The sequence below is a fragment of the Bactrocera oleae genome, chromosome 4, assembly GCF_042242935.1.
Source record: "Bactrocera oleae isolate idBacOlea1 chromosome 4, idBacOlea1, whole genome shotgun sequence".
In the NCBI taxonomy this organism is placed as follows: Eukaryota; Metazoa; Arthropoda; class Insecta; order Diptera; family Tephritidae; genus Bactrocera; species Bactrocera oleae.
In genome coordinates this window covers 46337900-46363540 of record NC_091538.1, presented here as the reverse complement: position 1 = coordinate 46363540, position 25641 = coordinate 46337900, and the positions used below count along the sequence as shown (strand labels likewise).

The following is a 25641-nucleotide window of genomic DNA, read 5'->3' as shown; positions in this document are numbered from 1 at the left end:
TGACAAATATTTATTAACTTGTTATTGAAAATTTATGGTATTAATTGAACTACATACATACATACTTTTAAATTTTAATTTCAATATTGTAATAAATATTAGGTATTTTAAGTCAAATACTCAAAATTCAGTATATTGTCTGATCTGGCAACAGTGTAACATTTTAAAATAAAGCTAATTTTTTTGCCCTCTCGCACTGCAATGAGTTTAATATCGCTTCGTCGCTGCTTTACGAGTTATCGCAAAAAATTTAATACAGTTAAACTTAAATGCTCGCTGCTCCAAAAGCTCACAACGTTTTTTGAGAATTAACGAGCATGAATCGATCACGATTACTCCCAAAGTATATTGTGACGAGCTTTTCTTCCATTGGCTCCGCTATCCACTACATAACGATAAAAGATAAGACGAAGTTAAGTTCGGATAAAGCCGAACATTTTATACACACGCAATTAAACACAAACTGTTATAGAGTTACCGGTAGATGACGCCGAAGACAAAAGTTACAAAATTTGGAAAGTTAAAAAAAATGTTATAAAACCTACTAATCTTGAGTTAAAGAGCTAAGCTTATAGTTTATTACAGAGGGCTAAGATGTTTCTCGATAAGTGTTAATATAGATCTTGCAAACATGATCCATTACTGTAAATAACTGGAAAAAATTAATATTCAGGGAACTGACCCAAATTAAATGACCTTCTTTGAAGGAATCAGAATCAGTATGGAATTGAACGCTTCATGAGTATGAGTATATACACATATTTAAAACTTCCTTTCATCTAAGTTTTTACCTTGAGACCGGAACGTTTTCAAATTTTACGATATTTTTATTTTTATTCATACTTATGATACGTGTAAACGGGTATATACACTGACATAAATGGATTACTCATACATTTTAGATAGTTTACAATTTCACAAGTCGCACGTGCGGGGGTTTCCCTATTTCTTTAGTTCATGTCAAAATTACACGTACGTATTACGTACTCACAAAGTTGTACATTGTAAAATTATTAAAACTTCAGTTCATAACATATATACAATATTTAAAAAATGAAAAAAATATATATTTTTCGCTTTTTGAAAAATTAAAAATCGACTTTTGTTGGTTCCTTAAGTCGTGTTGCCGCGGCCTGACCACAATTTTTATCTGAAATCATAAAATAAAACATTTCACTCGAGAGGGTTTTTTATCCTATGGAGATAGACTACGAGCTTCAGGAAATTCAAACATTAACCATAAAATAGAGGCTTCCTGAAATTGGATTTCGATTATTTTCGAGTTAAAATGGTCTAAAGTCCAAAAAAAAATTTTTTTCTTTATGCCTGTGTTCCTATGAGTATCTACAGCAGTTTTTTATACCCTTTAAAATTGAAAGTGGATGAAGCAAATTAGCTAGAGTAAAGAAAAAGGAATCGAATTTCTTTATTTAGGCTTTATTAAAAATGATATTTCGATGAAAAAAAATAGCGATTGCTGGGTTAATTTTTGAAATGACCTGACAAGAAAACTTCTACCGAAGAGGGTGATTCCAAGAAGTCGGGTTTCTTGAAGCAAATTAAAAAACGTACATAATTTGCTCGACAATCCAAGTACGGATTTCAAAAATACAGTTTCGACAGAAACGCGTTTAAGGCTTTACGTATTGAAGGAAACGTCGAAACCGCTATAAAATATATAGTTAAATGATCAGCGTGTCGAGCTGAGTCGATTTAGCCATATACCTCTATCTTTCTGTATGTATATATGCGAAATCCACCAGTTTTTGGGGTATCGATCTGAAATTTGGCACACATCCTTTTGTCCTCGAGAAACTTCTCATTTGTCGGAACCGATATCGGAGCACTATAGCATATAGCATAGCTGTCATACAAACTGATCGATCAAAATCGAGTCCACGAAATTCGGAAAAGATTATTGTCTAAGGCAACGTAAGATCTAAGATTAAAATGTTTAGATTGGACCACTAAAATATGTAGCTGGCATACAAACTAACCGATCAAAATCAAGTTCTAGTATGGAAACTTTTGTATTTGTGAAGGGTATTATAATAATAATAATAACCCAACAATTACCCTCCTCCCGCCCAACCGACGCGAGGGGCGCAATCCGCATACAGAAACAAAAATTTCAACAGCTAAGATTTATAGCTACGATATAATAAATTGTTTTATTTTTTTTTTTATTAAGAGAAAGCAAAATAAATTCTTTTTAATTTTGAAAAGCGAGTCAGATAAGTCAAATGCGCAGGAATGAGAATAAAAATCATGACATATATGGCGCCACTCCGTTTAGTTCAAAATTTGATCCACAGGATTTTAACAGTAAAGGTCTTAACTGCCTCGAAAAGCGAAACGGGATATTAAATTTAATTTCAGACAGGAGAAAAGAACTGCAAACTGTTCTATTCAAGAATATTATGCCAAGCATTTCCCTACGACTAGAAAGTGTAGGTAGATTAATAAGTTTTAAACGACTAGTGTATGGAGGTAGACTTACCCTAGAATCCCATCGGAAATGCGCTAAGGCGAAAAGTAAAAATTGATTTTGAACAGACTCTAACTTGTCAGAATAGATTTGGTAGTTAGGGTTCCATACAACAGAGCAACATTCCAATATAGGTCTAACCAAAGTTGTATAAAATGCTTTAGTAATATACGGATCTCTAAATTCTTTAGACCAACGTTTAACAAAACTGAGGACAGCTTTTGCTTTTAAGACCAGGGTATCAATATGAAGACTGAAATTAAACTTAGGGTCTATATAAACTCCCAAATCAACATAGTTAAAAACTTGCTCCAAAATATGGTGTTTAATTACATAAGAAGAGGGGTGCACAGATCTACGGGAAAAGCACATCGTCTTACATTTATAGCTTTGATACAACCAAAGTTTATCTTAATGAACTTCAAAGCTGGAAACTCTTCGTAAAAGCTACGGCTATCATTAAGTTTTCGAACACAGTCGGTTTTATGTAGCCGAAGAATAAAAATTCTGTTAACACATCAAATATGTCGACACGATCTTAAAGCTGTATACTGTGAACGTTCTAGTTTTAGAGTCTAGAATTGCACAACAATTGTGTAACAACTCGCATTGAACACTCGTGAAGATTTTAAAATAAAATTCTAATTCCAGGTGTACTATAACCAAACTATTTTATTGAATAATAAATATAATATAATTGTACTCAAATGCAATTCAAATATTAAACCACATAATTTGATTTAAGTATTGTCTTACAGTTGATAAATCGATATAAAAATTACCAATACAAATTAATTGTTGTTTCTTTTCGTTTTTCGGTTATTTAATCAATGGTTAAGACTCATTCAAGCAAAGTTGCAAATTATCCCTTAACATTTATTTATTTATTATTTATTATAGTAACCTAAATTCTTATTATCATTCAGTTTTATGTAGTTCGAAGTGCGTTAAAGGCACATGTTAAAGTCCGCTCTTGAATTAAACAGTTTGCAACTATCAAAAGAATAGGCTTTAACCAACAATTATTTAACCTAATTACATCCTTTATGAATATTTAAAATAATTCATATGCTTTTTGGCATTTTTATCGCATTTTCATTATTACATGTAGTAGTCGAAACCGAAATTTGGTGGTTGCAGATGATCCGGATTGGGTTCGGCACGCAGAATACGTCCGTCTGGACCAACGGGATCGTAACGCGGATTCAGACCGGCATTAAAATCGGGACGTGAAGGCATCGGAAAGAGATTACCAGGACCACCGCGACCCAAAGGATCTAAGTCGCCACGTCCAACGTCGGGAAAGCCAAACGGGCGAGGCTCCATTCGAAAAGAACTGCAAAAAATATTACAATTATTGGAAATTGAAATGAAAATTTTTATAAAAACGCCAGTTTATACACACTTCACAGAAACAGTTGAGCAAAGCAATAATATTACTATGCGCACTATGTTATTAGTTTGCATGCTAGAGATTTTTTAGCAAAATTTTTTAAGGCAGGAAAACTTATTGTTTTTAATGGTGGGTGTAAATATATTATGTAAATACTTTCAGCTCACGCTTTGTTTGAGAACTTAAAAACAACTGAACATTTCTTCTTGATTGCTTACGCCATCTCATTAAATTAACCCGTGCGTATCAAAAATATATAGTTATTAACAAAGACTGATAAGTATTTTAGTGCAGTATTTAAAAATTGATTTCAAAGATGATGATAATATTGATACTCGTGAAAATAAAAAATTTGAATTGTAATAAAAAGTGCATGATAAATTATATACATTTTTATTTAAGGGTTAACAACCTGTTTGTTATGAAAATACGATATAAGTTGAAGAGTTTAAAGCGTGTTTTAGAAGAGAGTTTATAGTTTTAATATACACATACAAACTTTTATCATCGAAAATACCACTCGACCAAGAAAAGCTTTTGTTCTTACTGCGAATCGAACCGCAAAATAAGCAATATAAATAGTTTTGCGGCATATGACTGAGAGCTGAGATTACAGTTTTACTTGAAATAAATAATGTAAATTATGAATAGTTAACCAAACGCTGACTCGGCTGTCGGCTGTCTTTCCACAAATTGATGATTTGCCAAAAAACGATATTCAATATTCTGGTACATACAATATTATTTTTATTTTTTTATTTAATGATTTAAGTTTTTTTTAAATAATTTATTAAATGAACGTTATTAATGTCAAATATAGACAAACTCTCTTAATTTTCTACAAGTATTACTAACAATACGTCCTGAAAATTGCACTTTGCCCTACTATAAGATGTAAATGCAGACGTATCAAACAAAAACACAAAGACACAATTACAGACATCCGTCCGGAAATGCATATCTTAATTCACTCATATAACTCACCCGCCAGGTCTCATCGGCCCGCCTATTGCGAGTGGATCGCGGAAGTTTGGTGTTCGTGACTCTTGATTTACGTTTGTTTGTGTGGTTACCTCTCGTGTATTTCCCGTGAACACCTGCACAAATAAATATAAATATTAAACATTTACAAAAACATATGTATTTCATATAAATCATTAATTACCGGGTCAACTAACTCTTTGCGATAACGATCTGATATTAACGACGCTTCAGGCATCATTGTGTTTAGCGGTCCTTTAAGCTGTTTTATCCATTCTTGTGGATTTAGAGTTATATTAGTTACCTTGGTGTCCTTAACATCGAGTAAATTCATAGTAATAAAATCCTCTGTATTATGTCCTATTAGAAGATACAATCGACCATTGTGTAAATAACGCAAGGCGTATCTCTTGCCTCGATCATTCCAACCATCAGGTAAAAGTTCAGAACCAACATCTTCTGTTGAAATAGTTTTCTTTGAAAAAGAAGCGAAAATGTGAAACATAATTGAACAACAAAACATGAAGTTTAAATTACTTACATCTTCTCCAATGCCGATGCATTGCATCTTATAGTGTTTCACAAGCAAAAAGTGCGCTAGTGCAATCAATACATCAGACTTTTTATCAACAGTATTTTCAATTGTTTTGTATAGCAAATCCCAGCCAAAAAAGTCATTGGCGGCTGCACCAGTTGCTGAGGATCCTGCTCCTCCAGACGACATGTCTGCGAAAATTTCGAAGCAACCAATTTAGTTGCTATTTATATTAATATTATTTTTTATTTTTTCAGGGGAATATCAATATGTATGACATTTTAATTTTGCTTGATTTTTGGTTTATAAAAATAAACATTGGGTATTTTTGAAATTTCACTTTACAGCGAAGTCATTCATTCATGCTTTAATAGCAACTGAAACTAGAAAAGTCCCAGCTTGTGCATTTATACTATTATCTTTCCAATGTTAAATGTAATTTTAAAATACATACATACATATGTATGCACGAATAGTATAAGCTCTCTAAATTAAATTATGAAATGCACAACTAAACGAAATAAGCTTTGGATACCTGCTTATACAAACAAATACGCCGTGTCACTTCTCTTTAAAATATAGTATAATTAATTTCAAAGAAATATAATAACGTGTATAGGTGTTGTAATAGTATTTTAACTACTTAAACTAAAATCAAAAATTTAAATCCTTTTTGTATACATATATATAAGTAATAAACAAAATAATATTATACCGTATGATAACAAAATATTACAATCTCACGCAATTTACTTCTTCTTTATGAGTAAATCATTCACAGTAGTGAGCACATATGGAGCTCACAATAATTACTTGTCTAGTAAACAAGACTACACCGGTGGAAGGATTTATAAACATACATGTATTGGTAATAAACAAGAGCATATCGTAACCAGGGATAAAAAAAAATATTACAATTTCAAGCAATTTGCTTCTTTTTTTAGTTGAGGGAGCTTTTCCACTATTCTAAGACTTGAATAATGTTCTAGTAAAGTGCACTATAAGCAAAAAAATTTTATTACGACTTTTTGATAATCTGAAACTGACCTTTTTTATACATATATTTATTTTGGTTTTGTTTTGGTGATTATTTCGACTTATACTATCAATGTAGTTACTATCCATGAAGTGTACCTGATTATATATATATATATATATATAGTATGATACAATAGCTGATTCTTTTGATACTAGTAGGATTATACTATGTTAAAAGGCTTCAGTAAATCGCTTTGAGTTCTTGTTCGTAACAATTCACGTACGAATTTGACATTCCTTTTCATTTAGAAATTCCTTTCATGGTTACAATAGCACTCGGTTTCATATAAAGGTTTACATTATGTTTGGAAATTTTAATGTTATTATCTATTTTAAAGTCAGCTTTAGTATACCATCGCTTCATGGTTAAAACGGGGTATGGTTGGATAGAGGAGATTCTCCAAATTTGTCAACATAGAACAATTTTGTTATTGTGCGTACAAACGAAAAAAAGCGAAGCAAATAATAAAATAATTGATATAAATTAAATATGTAGAAACAATGTAGTGAAGGGTTAGTGAATTGAAATTTAAAATCGTTAAAAAATTGTAAGTTCGTTTCTTAATTGCTAGCTATCACTAAATAGTTTTTGCTGAACAAACGTTTCTTAACTCAAAAACCTAGCAGAAGAGAGCGCAAGTTGAAAGCGAAAGAAAAGCATAGCTGACAGTTTCAGCCAGTGAAATTTCTTCTAGCATAAAATAGCTAAAACCATATGAAAAACAGCTGTTAAAACACATGTGTAAGCAAGCCATATTTGGCGAATTTGCCTTGATTTCGTTTATTTTAATAGTGAAAATAAAATTTATATTTATTTAAGTGTTGTTATGATGTGATTATTAAAAACAAAATTTTGATATATTATTTTGCTCTTTGTGAGAGTAACTTCTAAATTCGCTCAGTATTGTTTATCCTGATAGCTAGCAGCTACTAGCAGTAAAGAAACAAACTAATTATTTAAAATATTTGAAAATGCCGCGAATTCGGAAATGTTGTGTGCGCGAGTGCAATAACAATAACAAAATGTGCAATTTGTTCATTTGGCCGAAAAACGAACAAACTGCACAAAAGTGGTGCCGAAATCTGGGCTTCGAAGGAAGGAGGATAGCTCCCTCAAACACGTTTGTTTGTGCAATACATTTTGAGGATTATGCAGTAGGGACTAAGAGATTAAAAGATGGAGCTGTTCCAACTTTAAATCTTGGTAAGTAACTATTTACACTAACAAATTTATAAACATATCAATGTTTGGTGGTAGGTGTTGAAGATTTTAGTATGTGAAATTCGAATTATGTTTCCTCCAACCTCAATTCCGCGAATCTCGTGTGCGATCACGAACGGATCTGTACAATACAATTCGACGACATTGCAATTAAAAAATATCTTGTTTGTAACAAAAGTAAGGATGTCGTCGACGGTTTCGTCCTTATTAGATTAAGGAGAAATTTTAAAGAAAAATATTGAATTTCGAGAAATGATAGAACTCAATGTAAAAGCGATCAAGGTCCGGCCAATGCCCGGCAGCTCGCATCGACATGGCATTTAGGCAAGGATTATTGGGGACGGATGCATATAAATTAAATGCGCCAAAGCGACATAAATGTTAGTGAAGCGCATAAACAAGTGTCCCATTTGGGGCAAAGTTTTATGGGATGAAGGACTGAAAAGGTTTGGTGCTCGTGACTCTTGATGTACTTTATTTGTGTGGTTGCCTTCCGCGTATTTTCCGTGAATACCTTCACAAATAAATGCATATTAAACATTTACAAAAACATATGTATTTCATATAAATCATTAATTACCGGGTCAACTAACTTTTTGCGATAACAATCTGATATCAGCGACGCTGCGATTGCATCAGTTTCAGATGATCCTGTTCCCCCAGACGATATGTCTGCGAAAATTTTGAAACAACAAATTTAGCGTCTAGTTATATTATTATATTTACTTTGTTTGGTTTTTGGTTTATAAAAATAAACATTGTTCATTTTTAAATTTCACTTTACAGAGTAAAGTCATTCATTCATGCTTTAATAGCAACTGAAACTAGAAGAGTCCCAGCTTGTGCATTTGTTCTATTATCTTTCCAATGTTAAATGCATTTTTTAAATATTTTACAACAACACGTACGTATACACACACAGTAAGCCCTGCATAAATACCATAGGGAAAATCTTTTTGCTTCTGAGGTACTTAAAGCCCGCTTCCTTCGATGCCAGAACTAAGCCCATAAATATTGGTTTTTAAACGGGTTCGGTAATTAAGCGTGATTTACTGTATATACATACATAGATATGAATGAATTTAGTACAAGCTCTCTTAATAAAATTATTAATAAATTGCACAACTAAACGAAATAAACTCTATTTATTTAATTATAGAAACAGATACGCTGTTTTACTTCTCTTTAAAATGTGTAATATTTATTACCAAGAAATATAATATCGGCTATAAATATAGAAATAGTATTTTAACTGCTTAAATTAAAACCTAAACTTTAGCGCTTTTCTGAATACATATGTAAATAATAAATAAAAGAATATTTCTTCTTTACGAGTAAATCATTCACAGTAGCGAACGTTTTTGGGACACAATAATTACTTGTCTAGTAAACAACTCTACACTTGTAGAAGGCTTTATTTACACTTGTATAGATAATAAACAAAATAATATTGTCCCGTATGATAACATAATAGTGTAATCTCAAGCAATTTTTTTTTTAATAAATCATTCACGGTAGCTCATGTCATACTCTCCGCTGCAAGCCACCTATCAGTTAAATCACCGGTTAATTACCCAACAACGCTACAAGAGATTTCTGTTAAAGTTTCTATGAGTTTCTTAAGGCCCGATTGACAATTCTAACGAAACTCTCCTGAACATGAGATCGTTCATCCCTTTCTGCCCATTCATATACAACTTTCCTCGCTTTCCTCAATTCATATTTTAACAAAGATGCGCAGAAAGCAAAGAGTAAGACAGAATGAATGCCGTTCCCACGACAGTCGGGTCTACGTAACCGGAACGGACCCGGATTTATTCCGGCCAAAGACTGTCAACTCGGTAGAATTCTGCCGCTACAACAACAACAACGACAGAATGAATGCTTTGCTTTCGGTGTTTCTCTCTAATAAAAATTGTAAAGCGTAAAAATATGAGAGTTGCCCAACAATTTGCTTCATCTTGGTCCGTTTCGCTTCGGTGTGAACGAACTCATTCAACAGCATACGGTTGTGTCAAAGCAAATGTCTGACGAAAAAAAGCGAAGCGAAAGTTCCATGTGAATGAGCCTGCAAACCGTTTACCGAGAGGACTACATAACCCAAACGGATACGGATAAGGAATATCATAGCCGTATCATTCGTAAACACTGATTTGCAAATACTTAATGCTGCTATAAAAACAACAAATTATATATGTTTGCAAAATTGTCGAAAATCTTGGAATACTGAGTTCGCCACTAGAAGAAAACTGGACACAGGGTTGCTTTTGCTGATATTAATAAATACGGTTAACAGTAAATTTTATGCATAATAAATTTAGCGAGTAATAACGTTCTTTAGAAATGCTGATAAGTATGATGATCGTTTCTAAATTCGTAGGGACATATTCAAAAAATTATATAAAAGAACAATTTATTCATATGGGTTCCAAATACTTACGTAAACCCGACTGCCGATGGAAATGTTACTAGTTAAAGGCTCTTTTATTATTCCTTGAAGTTAAGGATTTTACAGGAGCGATATTTACATGATATGGGCTAGATATATGGTATACATATGTACATACATTTGTATGTATTTGTCAGTAGCCATGACTTTCTGGAATAAAGAGGCATCGGTTAATGTTTCTTGCATTTACGTATATGTATGTATGTATATATTTTCTTATATGGTTTCAGGAATTAATTGCAGAGTATTAAAATTGTATGCCATATCTATCCAAAAGAAATCTTTTTGAACAATTATATATATACAAACTACATATATGTATATATCATATGTTCGGGTGTATATAGTGGTATAAAATCTAAAATATTTATATGTATGTATGTATGTATTATATATATATATATATATATATGTACATACCTGTTTATTTTCTTACAAATATATCTCAATTCTCGGATCAGAAGCCGACTTTTCAATTTTTAGTGAGTCCATTTTTCCCTTATGTATACTTAATTAATGCCTATATTAGGACTATATATAATACTATGATATATGTATATATATATATACATTCCTGTTTACTTACCAATATATCTTAATTGTTGGGTCAGAAGTCGATTTTTATTGGATCCACTTTTCCTTTCTGTATACTAAATTTAATGCGTGCAGTTCTACCATCACCGACTACCTGCTGGTGGTCCGATGGTGTGTTAATATGGCGGGTAAACCGAAATACACACGAACGGTTCACGAATGCTTTCGGTGCAATGACGTTTCGTATACGCTCACTCGCTCGCACCCGGTTTTCTGACTTCTTCCAGCACATGACCGGCAATTTAAGCAACGATGCGAATGCTGTCGAGCAAGTCAGCCGAACACAGCAATGAAAAAAAATAAATAATTCGTACGACAAAGCAAAATTTCGTCGCCATATTGAATCCGAAGTGAGTGGTGTCAAGTTGTGTAGTGTACAGAGAAAATTTTGCAGATTTTCAATTAAATTTTACTTTTGAAATTTGCAATTACTAAACAAACAAGTAACCATAATAAATTTGTGTTCATGATTGTATGTGTGTGAATGTGTTTTAAAGCACATTTGCTTTGTGAGCATACAGGCAAGAATAGTGATAAAATTGGTGTGATTGTTAAGCAGCAGTTTCATGCATATGTCGATCAGTGTGTGAACAGCAGCGTGTACCTGGCGTTGTGGATTATTGAAAAAGTGTTCGTCAACAGTGATTTTCGGTTGGTCAATTGATATAAGTAACTAGATTGTGTGCAGGGACTACACAGCAAAGGATTATAGCGTTATTCGTGCTCAGAACATAACCTAGACGTGTTACATCGAGATGGAGGCAACTACAACCGCATCAACGCCAGCCCTGACGCAGGCATCTTCCAACAACGACAATGATGGTAAGTAGTGTTGCCAGAAATATTATTGGTTGCATAGATGCCTTATAGTGGGTTCATAAATTTATTGTAAAGATTTACTTTAAATATAATAGAAAAGCCGGTAATGTTTTTTTTATCTATCAACATTATGAAAACATTAGAAATCTAAATAGTTTCTAAGTTTTAGTTTTGATTTATGCCTAAAAGTTTACCATGGTTTGTGGATGTGAACCCAACATTTGCTGGGCTTGGCATTTAAAATGTATGTTAAATTTTTGGTGTTAAAATTTTGAAGCCACCCATAAATTACATAAGTAAAACTAGTTTAATTGCAGTGTTATGCTCATTATCAAAGAAATTATTATATTACTTAATTTTGCATTGTATTTAAAATCATCCAGTTGTATTAATATTTTTTCAAACCAAATTTTATTATTTAATATATTATGAGACATATTTATATTTGCTTTTAATTTACGTGGCAGCATGGTCAGTGCCGGAGTTTATACATTTCTGTTGCCAATGTCCATAGAGCAAATATTTAAACCGCTTTCGTAGAGTTGTATTTCGGCTCCAAGCATTCGCGTATCAATCACGAAGAGATACCATCGCCATATTTATCGAAGACGTAAACCTAATCTTGTCTTCCGTCCGAATTTAAGTTCATCAAATATCTGCGAGAGATGGCGCTGTTAAAATGTATTAAATCTTCGATGTTGTCGAATTTTGACAAATTACAATCGAAATTCCATAAAAACTTCCCTGATTTTTTTTTTAGGGACTGAGAAATTACTGATCTTGTCATACTTGTGTGCATAGCTAATGTACAGTGATGTGGAAAAAAATAGGGCGATAGTTTTTAAATATATCATATCTCGTTTTACTGGGAAAGGTCGAAGAAAAGAAATACTTTTTCGAGAGTAAATAACAAGATTAATGACGTTCATATACATTAAAATTTCGAAAATATAGAGATTTTTCAATATATAGTAACTTAAAAATATAAATTATAAATGTATATAGAAATAAATATTTAAAATGGCGGGACAATACGGATTTGGCTTAATTAAGCCAGAAAAAAACGAAAATGATGAATAAAATTTTTCGATACCTCGCTTCGTTTTCGAGATATCAATACTTGAATTTGGAAAAATTTGGGAAAATGTGTAGTTTAGGTCCCCCAACTAAGGAGGCCTCAAAATGAATTATTTTTTTTAAATAGTCTAATTTTTACGCGTAAATTACAAATCCGTGAGCGGAAAGTGAATTTTTTCGATAATTTATGTATATTTTTCAAAATTTATTTAACACACTTTGCACATATCACCTATTCAAGTCACTTAGTTGTTGTTGTTGTAGCGGCGAAATTCTGTAGAATTCAGATCACTTGGCTGTAATCTGATGGTGAGGACGAATATCGAAGATCGTTGAACTCCTTTCCGCACAGGCGGCCTTCAGCCGCGCTTCAAAAAAATAACCCTGGTCGGTCCAAAACTGGGGTTTACATAATTCAATCGCATCAAACTCCTTGTCGCTGCTCTCAATTTTTTCAAAGAAAAAAAGAACAATTAATTTTAATGTATCACAATTTTTTATTTTTAATGTATATTTATAAAAAAAATAAAGAAACGTTTTTTTTTTTAAATTTTTTTTTGAATAAATTAAAAAAAAAAAATAGAAATAGTGAAAAAAATCTCTTTCCGCTCACGGATTTGTAATCTACGCGTAAAAATAAGACGATTTAAAAAAAAAATCATTTTTGAGGCCTCCTTAGTTGGGGGACCTAAACTATACATATACCCAAATTTTTCAAAATTCAAGTATCGATATCTCGAAAACGAAGCGAGATATCGAAAAATTTTATTCGTCATTTTCGTTTTTTTCTGGCTTAATTAAGTCAAATCCATCGTCAAATCGCGGCGCCACGGAAATCGTACTCTCCCCGAAATTTTCTTCAACTTTATAAATGAAAGTAGTATGGTGCAGTTTTTTTTTGCTCAGTACTGAACATCGTAGTATCTTTTGACATATTCAGCGTATGTGTTTTTTATTAACGGGCAATGTGTTCTGACCGGCGTTCCTCATAACTTGGTGAATGTAATAAAGCATTTTATGTTTCATAATTCTAAAAAAACCAAATAAAGCTAATTATTATAAAATATTTATGTATAATATATACAATATAAATTTAATTCATTATTCTATCATAAACGTAAAAGTAATACTTGTAAAAAATATCAAAGCATCCCAAATTGGACCATTGTGAATAGGTCATAGACATATAAAAGTATATGCAAATAGATCATATGTTTATTATTTTATTAATATCGTTTATAATTAAAATCCTTTTTTGATTTGCAGAAAATATCGAATTTGATGCCAGTTTATCCGAGGAAGAACGACGTTTCTATCTCAGGGCATATCCCTCTGTAGATCTGGTGCGTGAACGCAAGGTGCACTGCACTGTCTGTAAGACTCATATCGGTACAGCACCGAGCCAAGAGGAGAATATCCGCATGCATCCGGTGTTGCGTGTAACACACTGCTTGAAATGCCACGACTTCTATAACAGCGGCGAATTCAGTAAAGGCGAAGATGGGTCAGAACTGTATTGTCGTTGGTGTGGCCAAGGTGGTGAAGTTTACTGTTGCTCAAGCTGTCCCTACGTATTCTGTAAATCATGTATAGTTAAGAACTTGTCTCGCGGTGTGGTAGTAGATATTGAACAGAACGAAAATTGGAATTGCTTTAGCTGCGCACCGAAAATACTTTGGCCATTGCGTGCACAACATTGGGCGCTAATACGTTACATAGAGAAACAAAAGAAGTGAGTTTTGTTTGTTATAATTTATATACTACAATTATAAACTTATTTAATAATGTTTTTTTAATTTTCAGGTATATCGAAGTGAATCACACTAATGAAACTGAAAAAAGAGCGCTACTGTCACAGGACCGTTCAACGTGCTGCCGTCTTGCCAAATCGAAATGTGGAAACATGTCGGATTCTATGGAAAGTTTAGATTCTGCAACATCTCGACGCAGTCAAAGCAGTTCTAGCACAAAAAAGCATTCAAAATCGCCAGGTAGTCATCCACAAGCACCCCCTGCCAAACGTATGAAAAATTCAAATGATGAAGTTGTATGTACACCTGATTTGCTGAGCATGTTGGAGCCGGATTGTCAAATTACTGTACAACAGAAGACACGGCCAGCACCTTCACCCATTACATCAACACCGAAAATTATATCATTACAAACGCACTCACCGAATAGTAGTGGCATTACCTTGAAACCACACAATAACACTCCACCACCATTGGTACTACGCAACACCGGCATACCCATCCGACATCCCTCGCCTGCACCAATTGTACGGCGTACAATTATAGGTGCACGAAATGCGCCAATAACCGGAAATCATACCCCTGTTTATCACACTATCAATGGTTATCGTATCGATCTAAATTCGGCAGCCCAACAAGAAACATTCCGTTTGCCCAATGGCAAACTGATACAGGTGAAACGCCAGGGTACAAATCAACCACAACCTACTACCACTCCATCGCCGAGTAATGCTTGGATGCGCCAGGCAAGCCCTATAACAGCTATACAACATGCTGCAAGTGGTCGCCCTGTACAAATAACCCCAGCCCGAACATATTATTCAGTATCGCAACAACATCAACAAAATTCAATGCAACAACCGCAAATGATACGATATAGTAATACCACTGTGACGCCGGTTAGCGGTCAAAATGGTGCTATTCGAGGTACACAAATACAATTGATTAATGGTGTGCCTGTTGCGCCAACAGCTACGCCTGCAACGGTTAATTCTGCAACTGCAGTACGTACACCGGTCATGGTGCGTCACGTCTTTCCCGACACTGCCATCGGTCAAGCGCGCTCCCAGTTACAGGATCAGGTCTTCAATGCCATGGAGATTTGCCAACATCTTACTGGTAAAGTGCAAACACTGACCAACTCGAATGCCTACAAACAGGCGCGCAATTATCTTGAAGTCAAAGAACTCTACATACATCTCTCATATCTGTTGACTTACGCGATTGGGCGTTTTAAGGGATTGCAGGATAAATGTTTAGGTGATATGCGACAATTGGGATTTGTTAATGATGCGGATAGCCTGGAAAACGGACAGTTGGCGGCAGGTATGTGGTTATGCAAAATTCGATATATGTTACATCTGTATGTAGAAATATTGTTAAGTACTAAAGAACGTAGCATTAATATTTTTTCGAAATGAACTCCGAAAATCAAAATGCTAATTTCGAATATGAAATTTTTTTCGAAAAATTAAATTTCATAGTTAAAATGTTTTTCGACAATCAAATCTCGAAATTGATTTTCGAAAATTAATTTCTATTTTCGAATGCCTAGATCTAATTTATATGGAAATTAGAATAAATATAGAAAAATATATTTTATTATTTGAGAAACAAATATCGAAATTAAAATAACGATTTTCTATTACTAAAAACCGTTATTCGAACTTTTAAATTAAACTAAGTATATAGTAGAAACTGAAAAAAAAACAAAATTTAGTATATAAACGAATTGAAACGCGTAAGGCTAATCACTTAGTCATTGTCTTGAGTCATTTGTTGTGCACATGGACTGCGTTTTAAATATTTAGTGTGAAAAAGGTGAAAATATGAGCACAAATGTTCGGTGCAATGCAAACAGAAATGTAAGTACGAAACAATAGCGGATGTTTGATGCGTTTCGAGTTCAATTTCATTGACTTTCAGCGACGCAACTCTTCGGGATTCGCTAAAGCTTCACACACGAAGAGTTTTGTCATGGACTACAAAGCTAACATTTTATACATCTATATGGGTAAACAAGCAAGATGCTGTTGCTTCAGAACCATATAATACATAGCGGAGAGACAATTCCAGTTTGTTACCGTCTGGATAACTGACGTACTACATACTTTCCACAAAGTCCTCCCGTAAATTTTAGAAGTAAATATCAAATGTTATATATATACATATATATTCCAAGCAATCGTAAACTCAAAAAATTAGCGCGGTTTGTAATGAGTGGTCCATGTGTTGGCAAAATGTCTGAAGGCAATGAAATTCGCAACTCGATAGCATTTGTTGCAGCATCAAATAAACATTAAATTAAAATGAATTACTTGCATTAAAAATAAATTTAAAAAATTGATATTTCAGGCGTCGACTATGTCCGTTACGGTCAACTTGAAGATATAGATCTCTTCAATACCAGCGCGAACAGTTTCCACAATCAAGTGTATGAATATCGCAAAAGTTTGTATGCGAATATGGAGAATGGCGAAGGCGTTGATAAGAAACCGCCACTTTCACCGCTTATGCCACTGGGGCAGCTCAAGCGCGGTGGCGCCGATGGTGACGACGACGAGGATTATGGTGAAAATGACGAGATTGGCGATAATAGTTGGATGAAAAATACACTGGACGAGCCAACGAATCAAACATATTATGACGACGGTGTCGATATGACTGCCAATGAGGATGTGGATGCCACTGCCGATGCCGATGGCGATGATGAGGAGAACGATGCTGACGCTGATGGCGCCGCTGATTTCGAACAATATGTCGCACAGCAACAGCAAACGCTACGCTACAGCAACAAAGCACATTATGGCACTGAGGATTACATGAGCCAGGAGGAGCAAACACATGCACGCGATCGCAAACTGGCCAGACTCATTGAGAAATATCCGGCGATTTGGTGTACACGCCATCCCGACTATGGTAATTTCGAGGTGACGCGCAAGTACTGGCGCATCGTAGCGGCACACTTTAAACGCACCGAGAATATAAAGTTGCGCTGGAAGAATATACGTAAACGCTATGTGCGCGTGGAGCGACGCATACGCGATGGTAAACGCTTCAACGGTTATTTCGATAAGACAACGAACTTTCTCGCCAACCGCGATCTGCCAGAAGACCAATGGGTGGAAGTGGACTGTGGCAGTGACGATGATGAAGCACAGCACATTGAACATAAAAAGCCCACTGTCATCGAAAAGAGCACACTAAAAGACGACAAATTACATGATTGGAATAATGATGATAGTGTTGCGGACGCGGAAGACTACGAAACGTCGAGTGGTGTAAAAGCGTTGGAAGTGCAAGCGTTAGAAGTGCGCGCTTTGGATTTGAAAATTGTCAATTTCGTCAAATGTAATCCGGTGTTATGGCGCAAATCTGGCGATTCACAGTACAATTCCATCGATGTGCAGTCGCGCAACTCGCTCTGGATGCACTTATGGCGGAGTTTGCGCTCCCAAAGTAGTATGCTAAATGGTTTGTGTCCGCTGCATCGACGTTGTTGAACTATATTACTTAGTTTCATTGTTCTTTTATGGTTACAGATCTAAATTGCGAGGATATAATGGATCGTTGGTCGCATTTATATGAAATGTACAAGTCCTTCCGTTTAAAAACGATTAAGAGCGAAATCAAGCGCGCTAATTTAGAATTAAAATATTCAAAATATTTGGCAAAGTTATCATTTCTCTACAAAATTGTCGAAGAAGATTTACGCAATGAGCATTTAGAAAATATCGATATTGATTTTATGCAAGAGGTGACGGAGAACGACAGCCGTTTGCAGGACGAACCGGACGATAAGGAATTCATGCTGCAGTTGGTGCGTGCTGTGCAACGTTATCCATTGTTGTGGGATAAATTGAATGTCGATTACTACGATCAAGTGTTGCGCTCAAAGTACTGGCAGTACATTGCCAGTGAACTAAAGGATTTCAAACGTAAGAAAAGCCTTATATAATAGGTATATATATAATAGTGCAAAATTTTTATACTTGTTTTTTAGGTAACGTTTCAACGGTTAAAATGCGTTGGCAACTGGCTCTGTTTAGCTATAAGCGTTATATGCGCGAACGTTTTACATTCCCGAAGGATAAACCCTTGCCAAAATATTGCCGAAGTTTACCAGTGGACGAAATGTTTTTCCTCGATTAAGTACCGCTACTATAATAAGCGCTATAGATCTCTATTTAATATTAAACATTTTTTAACTTTAATAAATTAGTGTGCGTTAAGTATTAGTATGCTAAGATTTTATAATAATTTTTATAACACTAAAGTCCAAATAAGTTCTATTTATTTGTTTTGGCATTTGAAAGTGTTTGCTGATATTACTACGGTTATAATTTAGTGCACTTAAGCATTTTTTCAATTAGTCAGTGCCATTTATGGTATAGAAGTATGAAATTTGTTAAAAAAAAAATTGCAAAAAATCAAAGCAGTAAACACACAAGAATTGTGAAAAACAAACAAAATTGTTGAAAATATTTTTTTTTTATATTTAGTCCGAAAAATATGCGAAATTATAGTCATCATGTTATAAAAAATATATGTATTAAGCTATGATATGCTAAAAATACATCATTTATTAAGCAGCTACACATTTTTTTTTTGTTTTTTAATATTTATTTTGTGTATTTAAGTGCGAAACCATTTTGTAATTTAACAATTCATTAGTTAAGTTTTTTTTTTATGTGAAAAGAAATTTAGTAATTCATAAATTAAATAATAATGAATGAAATTTTGCGCTACAAATCCAAAACTGCCTTTTTATGCGCAAATGCGTTATAACATAAAGTGAGGTTATAAAAATTTAATTAAAAAATTGTATTGTTTAAATTGTATAAATTTCTTAAATTTGTATACTAATATCTCTTTCTTCCCTCACCCAACAGATAAACAAGCTAGTGACGATGAGGATAATGAAATCGAGATTGTGGAACCTAAAACGGACACAATTACGCTTGACTCGGACAATGAAGACGAAGAGCCAGCCAAACAAACCGACACGCCTGAAACACCACAATTAATTACGATCATTACCACTGCCCCCAGCAGCAAGTCTGCGTGTCATATCAGCCCAGAGGATAACCGTCAAAAACTGATATTAAAAGAACAACTGACGCTTCCCAAAGGCACTACAATTGTGCCTACTACACCAGTGCCGAGTTTGACTAAGCTGCCGTCGCTTTCCAACAGCAACACCATTACCATCAAAAGGCCCAATGATAATAATAAAATGGAAGAGGTCGATATGATGTCAGCGGCTAAGAAATTTCTCGTCAGTCTTCTGGAAGTGGACTCAGATGGTGGCGAGCAGCAACAACAACGCAAACAGCCTCGCAAGAAAACCACCAACAAGCCGAATCCGACGCTGTTGAAGCAGAAGGAGATGCTTGAACGCGAGCGCTTGGAAGAGATGAAACGTAACGATTTGAAACTGAAAATGAAATGCGCCATATCATTGAAGAAGGCCGAAGAAGAATACCCATTCGCTAGAGATATGCTGCAACAGCACGAAAATGAGTCAAAGACTGAAATGCGCCCTAACGAAGCGCAGAGCGTGGCAAGCACAGAAGAGCAATTGGAAGTGGCTGAAAGTACCGACGATGCCGACACAAAGGAGCTCAACGAGAGTGATGAAGCTGGAAATGAGAATGATTCTGGTGATATGGAAATACTAACGGTAGATTTGGAGAGTTCCATTGATGAAGGTAAGGAGACCGAAATAGTGTTGGATGGCGAAAAATCGCCAGCGCAGAAATGTGTTGAGGTTGAGAATAACGGTAATGGCGAAAAATATACAATTGTCATGGATGACGAGGATGAAGGCAAAGAGAAATCGCTGATTATCGAAGTTGAAGGCAATAGCAGCAGTGAGAAGCAGTCACTGGAAGTGGTCATCGACGAGAACACGGCAAACAGCAATGACGATAGCAACGAAAAGTGTACAAAAACGAAGATGGAAACCGTAAGCGAGTGCGCTAAGCGTGTGATTGAGGGATTGCAGGCGAGTGAAAAGCAGAAAGAAATTGAGAAGAATGAACAACAACAAACTAAAATGGCTTCACCAGACACAGCTAGCAGCGTTGATAACGCGTCTGCCGACGACATTATCGAACCAATTGTGTTCGACGAATCTGATGTGGCCGACTCGGAAGATTCGCCCATAAAGCAAAGCGGAAAAGTGTCCGAGGTTACAAATGAGCACGCTGTTATTACGAAAAACCCAACAGAAAGCGCGTCATCCGACGATGTGTTAGCTGCCAGACGCGAGGCGACCACCAAGAGTGGTTTGGTAGCGTGCGCAATTAAAGCAGCTACTGAGAGCGAAACTAACGCCGTTGAATTAAATGAGCCCGAAATCGATGTTGAAAAAGAAATCGAAATGTTACTGATGAAGAAAGCACAACTGCCTGAGGCCGAAACAAACACCAACACTGAGGTAACTAGCACAGCTGCCGACATGCAAGCTGGAAAAGCGCCAATAACGCAAGCCGCTACGCCCGAGCTGTTGAGCGACTTGGCCGATAACTTGTTGGAAAGTGCGAACACAACGAACACGTAAGGGGTAATTATTTGTTTGCCCACCATAGGCAGCAGCAGTTATTGCAAATATTTCGGTTGTTTGAAATTTTTGTAATTCTTAGCATTTAGCATATAGTTTTTAACGTCTCCAAATCATGCAAAATAACTTAGACTTAGTCTTTGTACGCCTGCGCGTATAGTTTTTTAAGTTGTTATTACATTTACGTCTTTTGATCTTGAGTAGATTTACGCCATTAACTGTTAAAATTGCTAAGAATATTTATTTTCCCAATAAGGAGTTGGTAAAACAACAAATATTATTTTTAATTTACAATTTTCTGTAAAATATGCAGAATTTTTTATGCTAGAACTAAATGTATGTAAAGCGAAAACATAAAGGTCACATGCATATCTATGATTGCAGTTCAACTATTGCAGAGTACTTCAGAAATATGCACATAAATAGTTGCCTAATGCTTCACACTAACATCTAGAATCTATAAATATTCAATAATTTAATATTATATATTAATTTGAATTAACTATTTTTAGATTTGCATATGTATATTGTATATATAAAATCATTGCGCGAAAAATAGAAGTAAATAAAAGAAATTACATATTAATTTTACGTTTATAAATTGCTTTTTTAAGCTTATTTTTGAATAAAAAACACAAAGTGATAACCAGAGTAAAGGTGACAATGATTAAAGTTACGATTTTCAAAACAAAATTTGGCAAGCAAAAAAAAAACAAAAACAAGAAAAAAACATGTTTTATATATGGCAGCTATATGCTACAGTGGTCCGATCTGAACAATTTGTTCGGAGATTGCAACATTGCCTTGAACACTCCTCCATCACATGTATTCCCAAAGTCCCAGCATCCTGACGAACTCCAGAAATCTGCTGGGTGCTATTGAGGTAATTCGATCCCTGTCCACATAAATAGAACCGAGGGCCTTGAGCCGGCGTCTACAAATTGCAATCTAGAATCAGGTGTTCTACTATTTCCGGCTCCATGTCGCAGAACCGGCAGTTTCCACAAGAAGCTATACCCATGGTGGACAGATGTTTCTTGGGCCTGCAGTGCCCAGTGTAGAGCGCAAGGAGCCGGAATTTGTCTCTGGGGAGGTTTATAATAGCTTTGAACCTGGCTAGGTTGTACCCATACCCCAATAGCAGTTTAGAATGGCGCATACCCATTGCTTGCTGCCAATGACTTTCTCTGGCCACTCTCTCCTCCGTGCGGAACAGCTCCTTTATTGTATGAGACCCCACCGCGATGCATGGTTTTGGCCCCATCATCTTAGAAGCAGCAGCAGAGCGGGCGAGTTCGTCGGCCAACTCCTTGCCGGCTACCCCTTTATGCTCCGGCACTCAGATCAGGTGTACACGGTTGCAAACTGATAGGCGGTTCAGCTTTCCTATGCGCTGATCCATTAGAAGCGATTTAATCTCATAGACTGAGATCGTTTTTAGCGCCGCTTGGCTATCGCTGAGTATAGCAACACTCTTGTAGCGATAGTTGCCTCGAGGATTTGAGGATGCTTGGAAAATATCTCATGGGTATGGGAAGCTTGGTATGCGGTCCCACAATGCCTGCTCCAATGCCCTCCGGTGTTTTTGAGACGTCAGTATACCCTTGAATTGTGCTGTCTCTCAACAGCGGGTCGAGTGTGGAATCACTCCAGTTCGCCTTACTGCCGAGAGTAACTTTAAATTTTTTTTGTTAAGCTCCTGAAGTCAGCAATCACTCATAGCAAAAGAGGTTGTTTCGAAAAGCTTTGTGAAGAAGCAAACATAGACCCCTGGGGAACCGCGTACAAAATATGTATGTTAAAATTTAAAAATATGCCGCAGCAACCTCAGAACGCATCATTTATGAGGAAAGTCGCCGACGCATTATTTCCAGCACATGACCCCATTTCCTATGCTAAGCGAAACGATGTTGCAGAGCCCCCTCTATTAGTCACATAAAAAGAACTACTGGCTATCGCGAAAAAAATTAAAAACTCCAAAGCGCCTGGAATAGATGGTATATCAAATAGAGCCCTAATTTGAAACTCAGTTTGTTCGTTAAAATGTACAATGCGTATATATTGGAAGGCGTGTTTCCCGACCCGTGGAAGCTGCAGCGTTTGGTTCTACTCCCAAAACTGAAAAAGCTAACTGAAGAACCTTCATTATATCGACCTCGGTGCATGCTCGACACGATTGATAAAGTGTACGAAAGCATAGTAAGAAACCGCTTGGAGTTAGCAATCCAAAAAGCCGGCGGATTATCAGAGGGACAATACGGCTTTATAAAAAAAGAGGTCCACTATTGACGCACTAAGTGAAGTCGTTGATATTGCTAAAAGTGGCAAAAAAAAGATAGAAAACTGGTACAAAACAAGAAAAAAAGTTAACTTCGGTTGCGCGGAAGCTATAATACCCTTCACAAATACAAAGGCCCCTTACAAGAACTTGATTCCGAATGTTCAATTTGTATGACAGCTATATGATATAGTGATCTGATCTGACCTATTTCTGTGGAGAATAATTTGTTGCCTTAAGCAATAACTCGTACCTAATTTCGTGAAAATACCTCGTCGAAAAAAAAATTTTCCATGCAAGCACTTTACTCCGATTGTTCAGTTTGTATGGCAGCTATATGCTATAGTCATCCGATCTATACAATTTCTTCGGAGATTAGATGAATGCTTTAAATAATAATACACGCCAAATTTCATGAAGATACCTCGTCAAATGAAAGAGTTTTCCATACAAACACTTGATTCCGATTGTTCAGTTTGTATGGTAGCTATATGCTATAGTGGTCCGATATCGGCAGTTCCGACAAATGAGCAGCTTCTTGGTAAGAAAAAGACTTGTTCAAAATTTCAGATCGATATCTCAAAAACTGAGGGACTAGTTCGCGTACATACAGACGGACGAACGGACAGACGGACATGGCTAAATCAACTCAGCTCGTCACGGTGATCATTTATATATATACTTTATATGGTCTCCGCCGTTTCCTTCTGGGTGTTACAAACTCGTGGCAAACTTAATATACCCTATTCAGGGTATAAAAACTGCTATTCGACACATATGAGGGTACTAAGGGCTACTCTATTTCGATTGGAGTACCGCAAGTTTCAGTTTTAGGCCTTCTTCTTTGGAACTTGATGTACGACGGGGCACTAAGAATACATCAACAAAAATCCATGAAACTAATCGCCTATGTGGATGACCTCGTAGTGGTAGCAGTAGCGAAACATCTAGATGACCTCCAGGTCAAATGCAATAATTGCATAAATGGTATACGACGGTGGTTCGCAGAGCGGGCGAGTTCGTCGGCCAACTCCTTGCCGGCTATCCCTTTATGCTCCGGCACTCAGATCAGGTGTACACGGTTGCAAACTGATAGGCGGTTCAGCTTTCCTATTCGCTCCTCCACTAGAAGCGATTTAATCTCATAGACTGAGATCGTTTTTAGCGCCGCTTGGCTATCGCTGAGTATAGCGCTGAGTATAGCAGCGATAGTTGCTTTGAAGATTAATTACTGTAAGATGACTTATGACAAAGACTTCTGCTTGAAAGATGCTCGGAAAGGGAAGTGGTTCGCTACCATTAGTCTAGAGTTGGCTGAGCAGAAAACAGAAGCTTATTGCAAGAAAATTGAAGAAAAAATATCGCTCACCATAGGAAAATGTCAAGTAACTTCACAGCCACAACTGAAGTATCTTGGTGTAATATTGGACTCAAGGCTAAAATTTAAAGAGCACTTGGAAAACACGACGGGTAAAGCAAATAAAATCTATAATTCTTTGTCTAGAATGATGGCAAATAGAGGCTGTGTGCGTTCCAGCCGACGATTTTTAATAGCTAAGGCAATGAGAGCAGTTATACTGTATGCGGTTCTAATATGGATATAGGCACTGTACACAAAATCATATGCTAGACCAATAATCACAGTGCATAGGCTTTCTGCAATACGTGTGATAATTGCTTTCCGAACCGTATAAAGCGACGCTGCTGAAGTATTAGCCAGTATGGTGCCCATTGACATCCAGGGAAATGAGTTTGCACGCTTATACCAGCTATCGGAACCCTCTACAGCAACACAAAGAGAGGAAAGAACCAAGAACAATACAATGTGGCAGCAATGGTGGCAAACCTTATCCAAAGGAGGGTGGACCCACACATGGCGGTAGAGAGAAGGAAAGATATGAGTTGGGAGTAGGTTAAGTTTAGCGAATTAAAGTTCCGCACTGCGGCTTTCGATGCTTCCCCCTACTATAAAAAAAAAATAAAAATAAAAAACACATTGGTTTCTGCATTTCTGTTTCGAACGTCAAACCAATAATATCTGAATTCATGGCACCTACTACATTTTTTTATCGCTTTCAATTCAGATTCCGACAACTATCAGTTTCTGCAACATCCCTGAATAATCTGTGCAAATTTTCGGGAAGATATCATATCTTGTCAAATACAAAAGTTTTCCATAGAATAACTTCATTTTAATGTTGTTGTTGTAACGGTTACCTAATCCCCGTTTGGGTGATAAATTCCAGATTCGTTGTCGTCGAGGTCATCTAACTGGAGGCCCAGGAAACGAGCTGTCGGACCATAGGGAGAAGGGTGTTAGATGAGTGGGGTTTGTTGGGCATGCAAAGAGGTGGTTAGTGCCATGCGGAGACTCATTGCACGCAGGACATGTGTTTGGTATGTCGGGGTCTATTCTAGATAAGTAGGAGTTTAACCTGCTACAGTATCCAG

At 35.8% G+C, this 25641-nt stretch overlaps 2 protein-coding genes and 1 long non-coding RNA gene across 8 annotated transcripts; 1 reads left to right on the top strand and 2 right to left on the bottom strand.

Annotated features, from left to right (window-relative positions):
- Window positions 1–3133: 3133 nt before the first annotated feature.
- PI31 (Proteasome inhibitor 31 kDa) lies at window positions 3134–6213 on the bottom strand. Of its 4 annotated transcripts, none has more exons than XM_014244444.3 (5): window positions 6113–6213; window positions 5404–5588; window positions 5047–5337; window positions 4866–4978; window positions 3134–3824 (listed from the first exon to the last, which is right to left on the bottom strand). In XM_014244444.3, exons 2-5 carry the CDS (start codon window positions 5584–5586, stop codon window positions 3590–3592), a joined length of 822 nt encoding a protein of 273 aa, XP_014099919.1. In that variant the 5' UTR covers window positions 5587–5588; window positions 6113–6213; the 3' UTR covers window positions 3134–3589. The 4 variants fall into 4 exon arrangements, with proteins under 4 accessions (XP_014099919.1, XP_036218665.1, XP_036218669.1 ...); XM_036362772.2 differs by having other exon boundaries at window positions 5404–5620; window positions 6113–6181; XM_036362776.2 differs by lacking the exon at window positions 6113–6213 and adding an exon at window positions 5933–6084.
- Window positions 6214–7204: 991 nt separating this feature from the next.
- ADD1 (ADD domain-containing protein 1) lies at window positions 7205–21498 on the top strand. Of its 3 annotated transcripts, XM_014244426.3 has the most exons (6): window positions 7205–7639; window positions 13863–14328; window positions 14400–15673; window positions 16703–17821; window positions 17890–18285; window positions 18351–19106. In XM_014244426.3, exons 1-6 carry the CDS (start codon window positions 7408–7410, stop codon window positions 18497–18499), a joined length of 3636 nt encoding a protein of 1211 aa, XP_014099901.2. In that variant the 5' UTR covers window positions 7205–7407; the 3' UTR covers window positions 18500–19106. The 3 variants fall into 3 exon arrangements, with proteins under 3 accessions (XP_014099901.2, XP_014099895.2, XP_014099911.2); XM_014244420.3 differs by lacking the exons at window positions 16703–17821; window positions 17890–18285; window positions 18351–19106 and adding an exon at window positions 19240–21498 and having other exon boundaries at window positions 7214–7639; XM_014244436.3 differs by lacking the exons at window positions 7205–7639; window positions 16703–17821; window positions 17890–18285; window positions 18351–19106 and adding exons at window positions 11075–11522; window positions 19240–21498.
- LOC138857203 (uncharacterized) lies at window positions 10283–10929 on the bottom strand. Its single transcript, XR_011396236.1, has 3 exons — window positions 10693–10929; window positions 10527–10637; window positions 10283–10464 (listed from the first exon to the last, which is right to left on the bottom strand). It is a non-coding gene; the product is annotated as an uncharacterized lncRNA (long non-coding RNA).
- Window positions 21499–25641: the final 4143 nt, after the last annotated feature.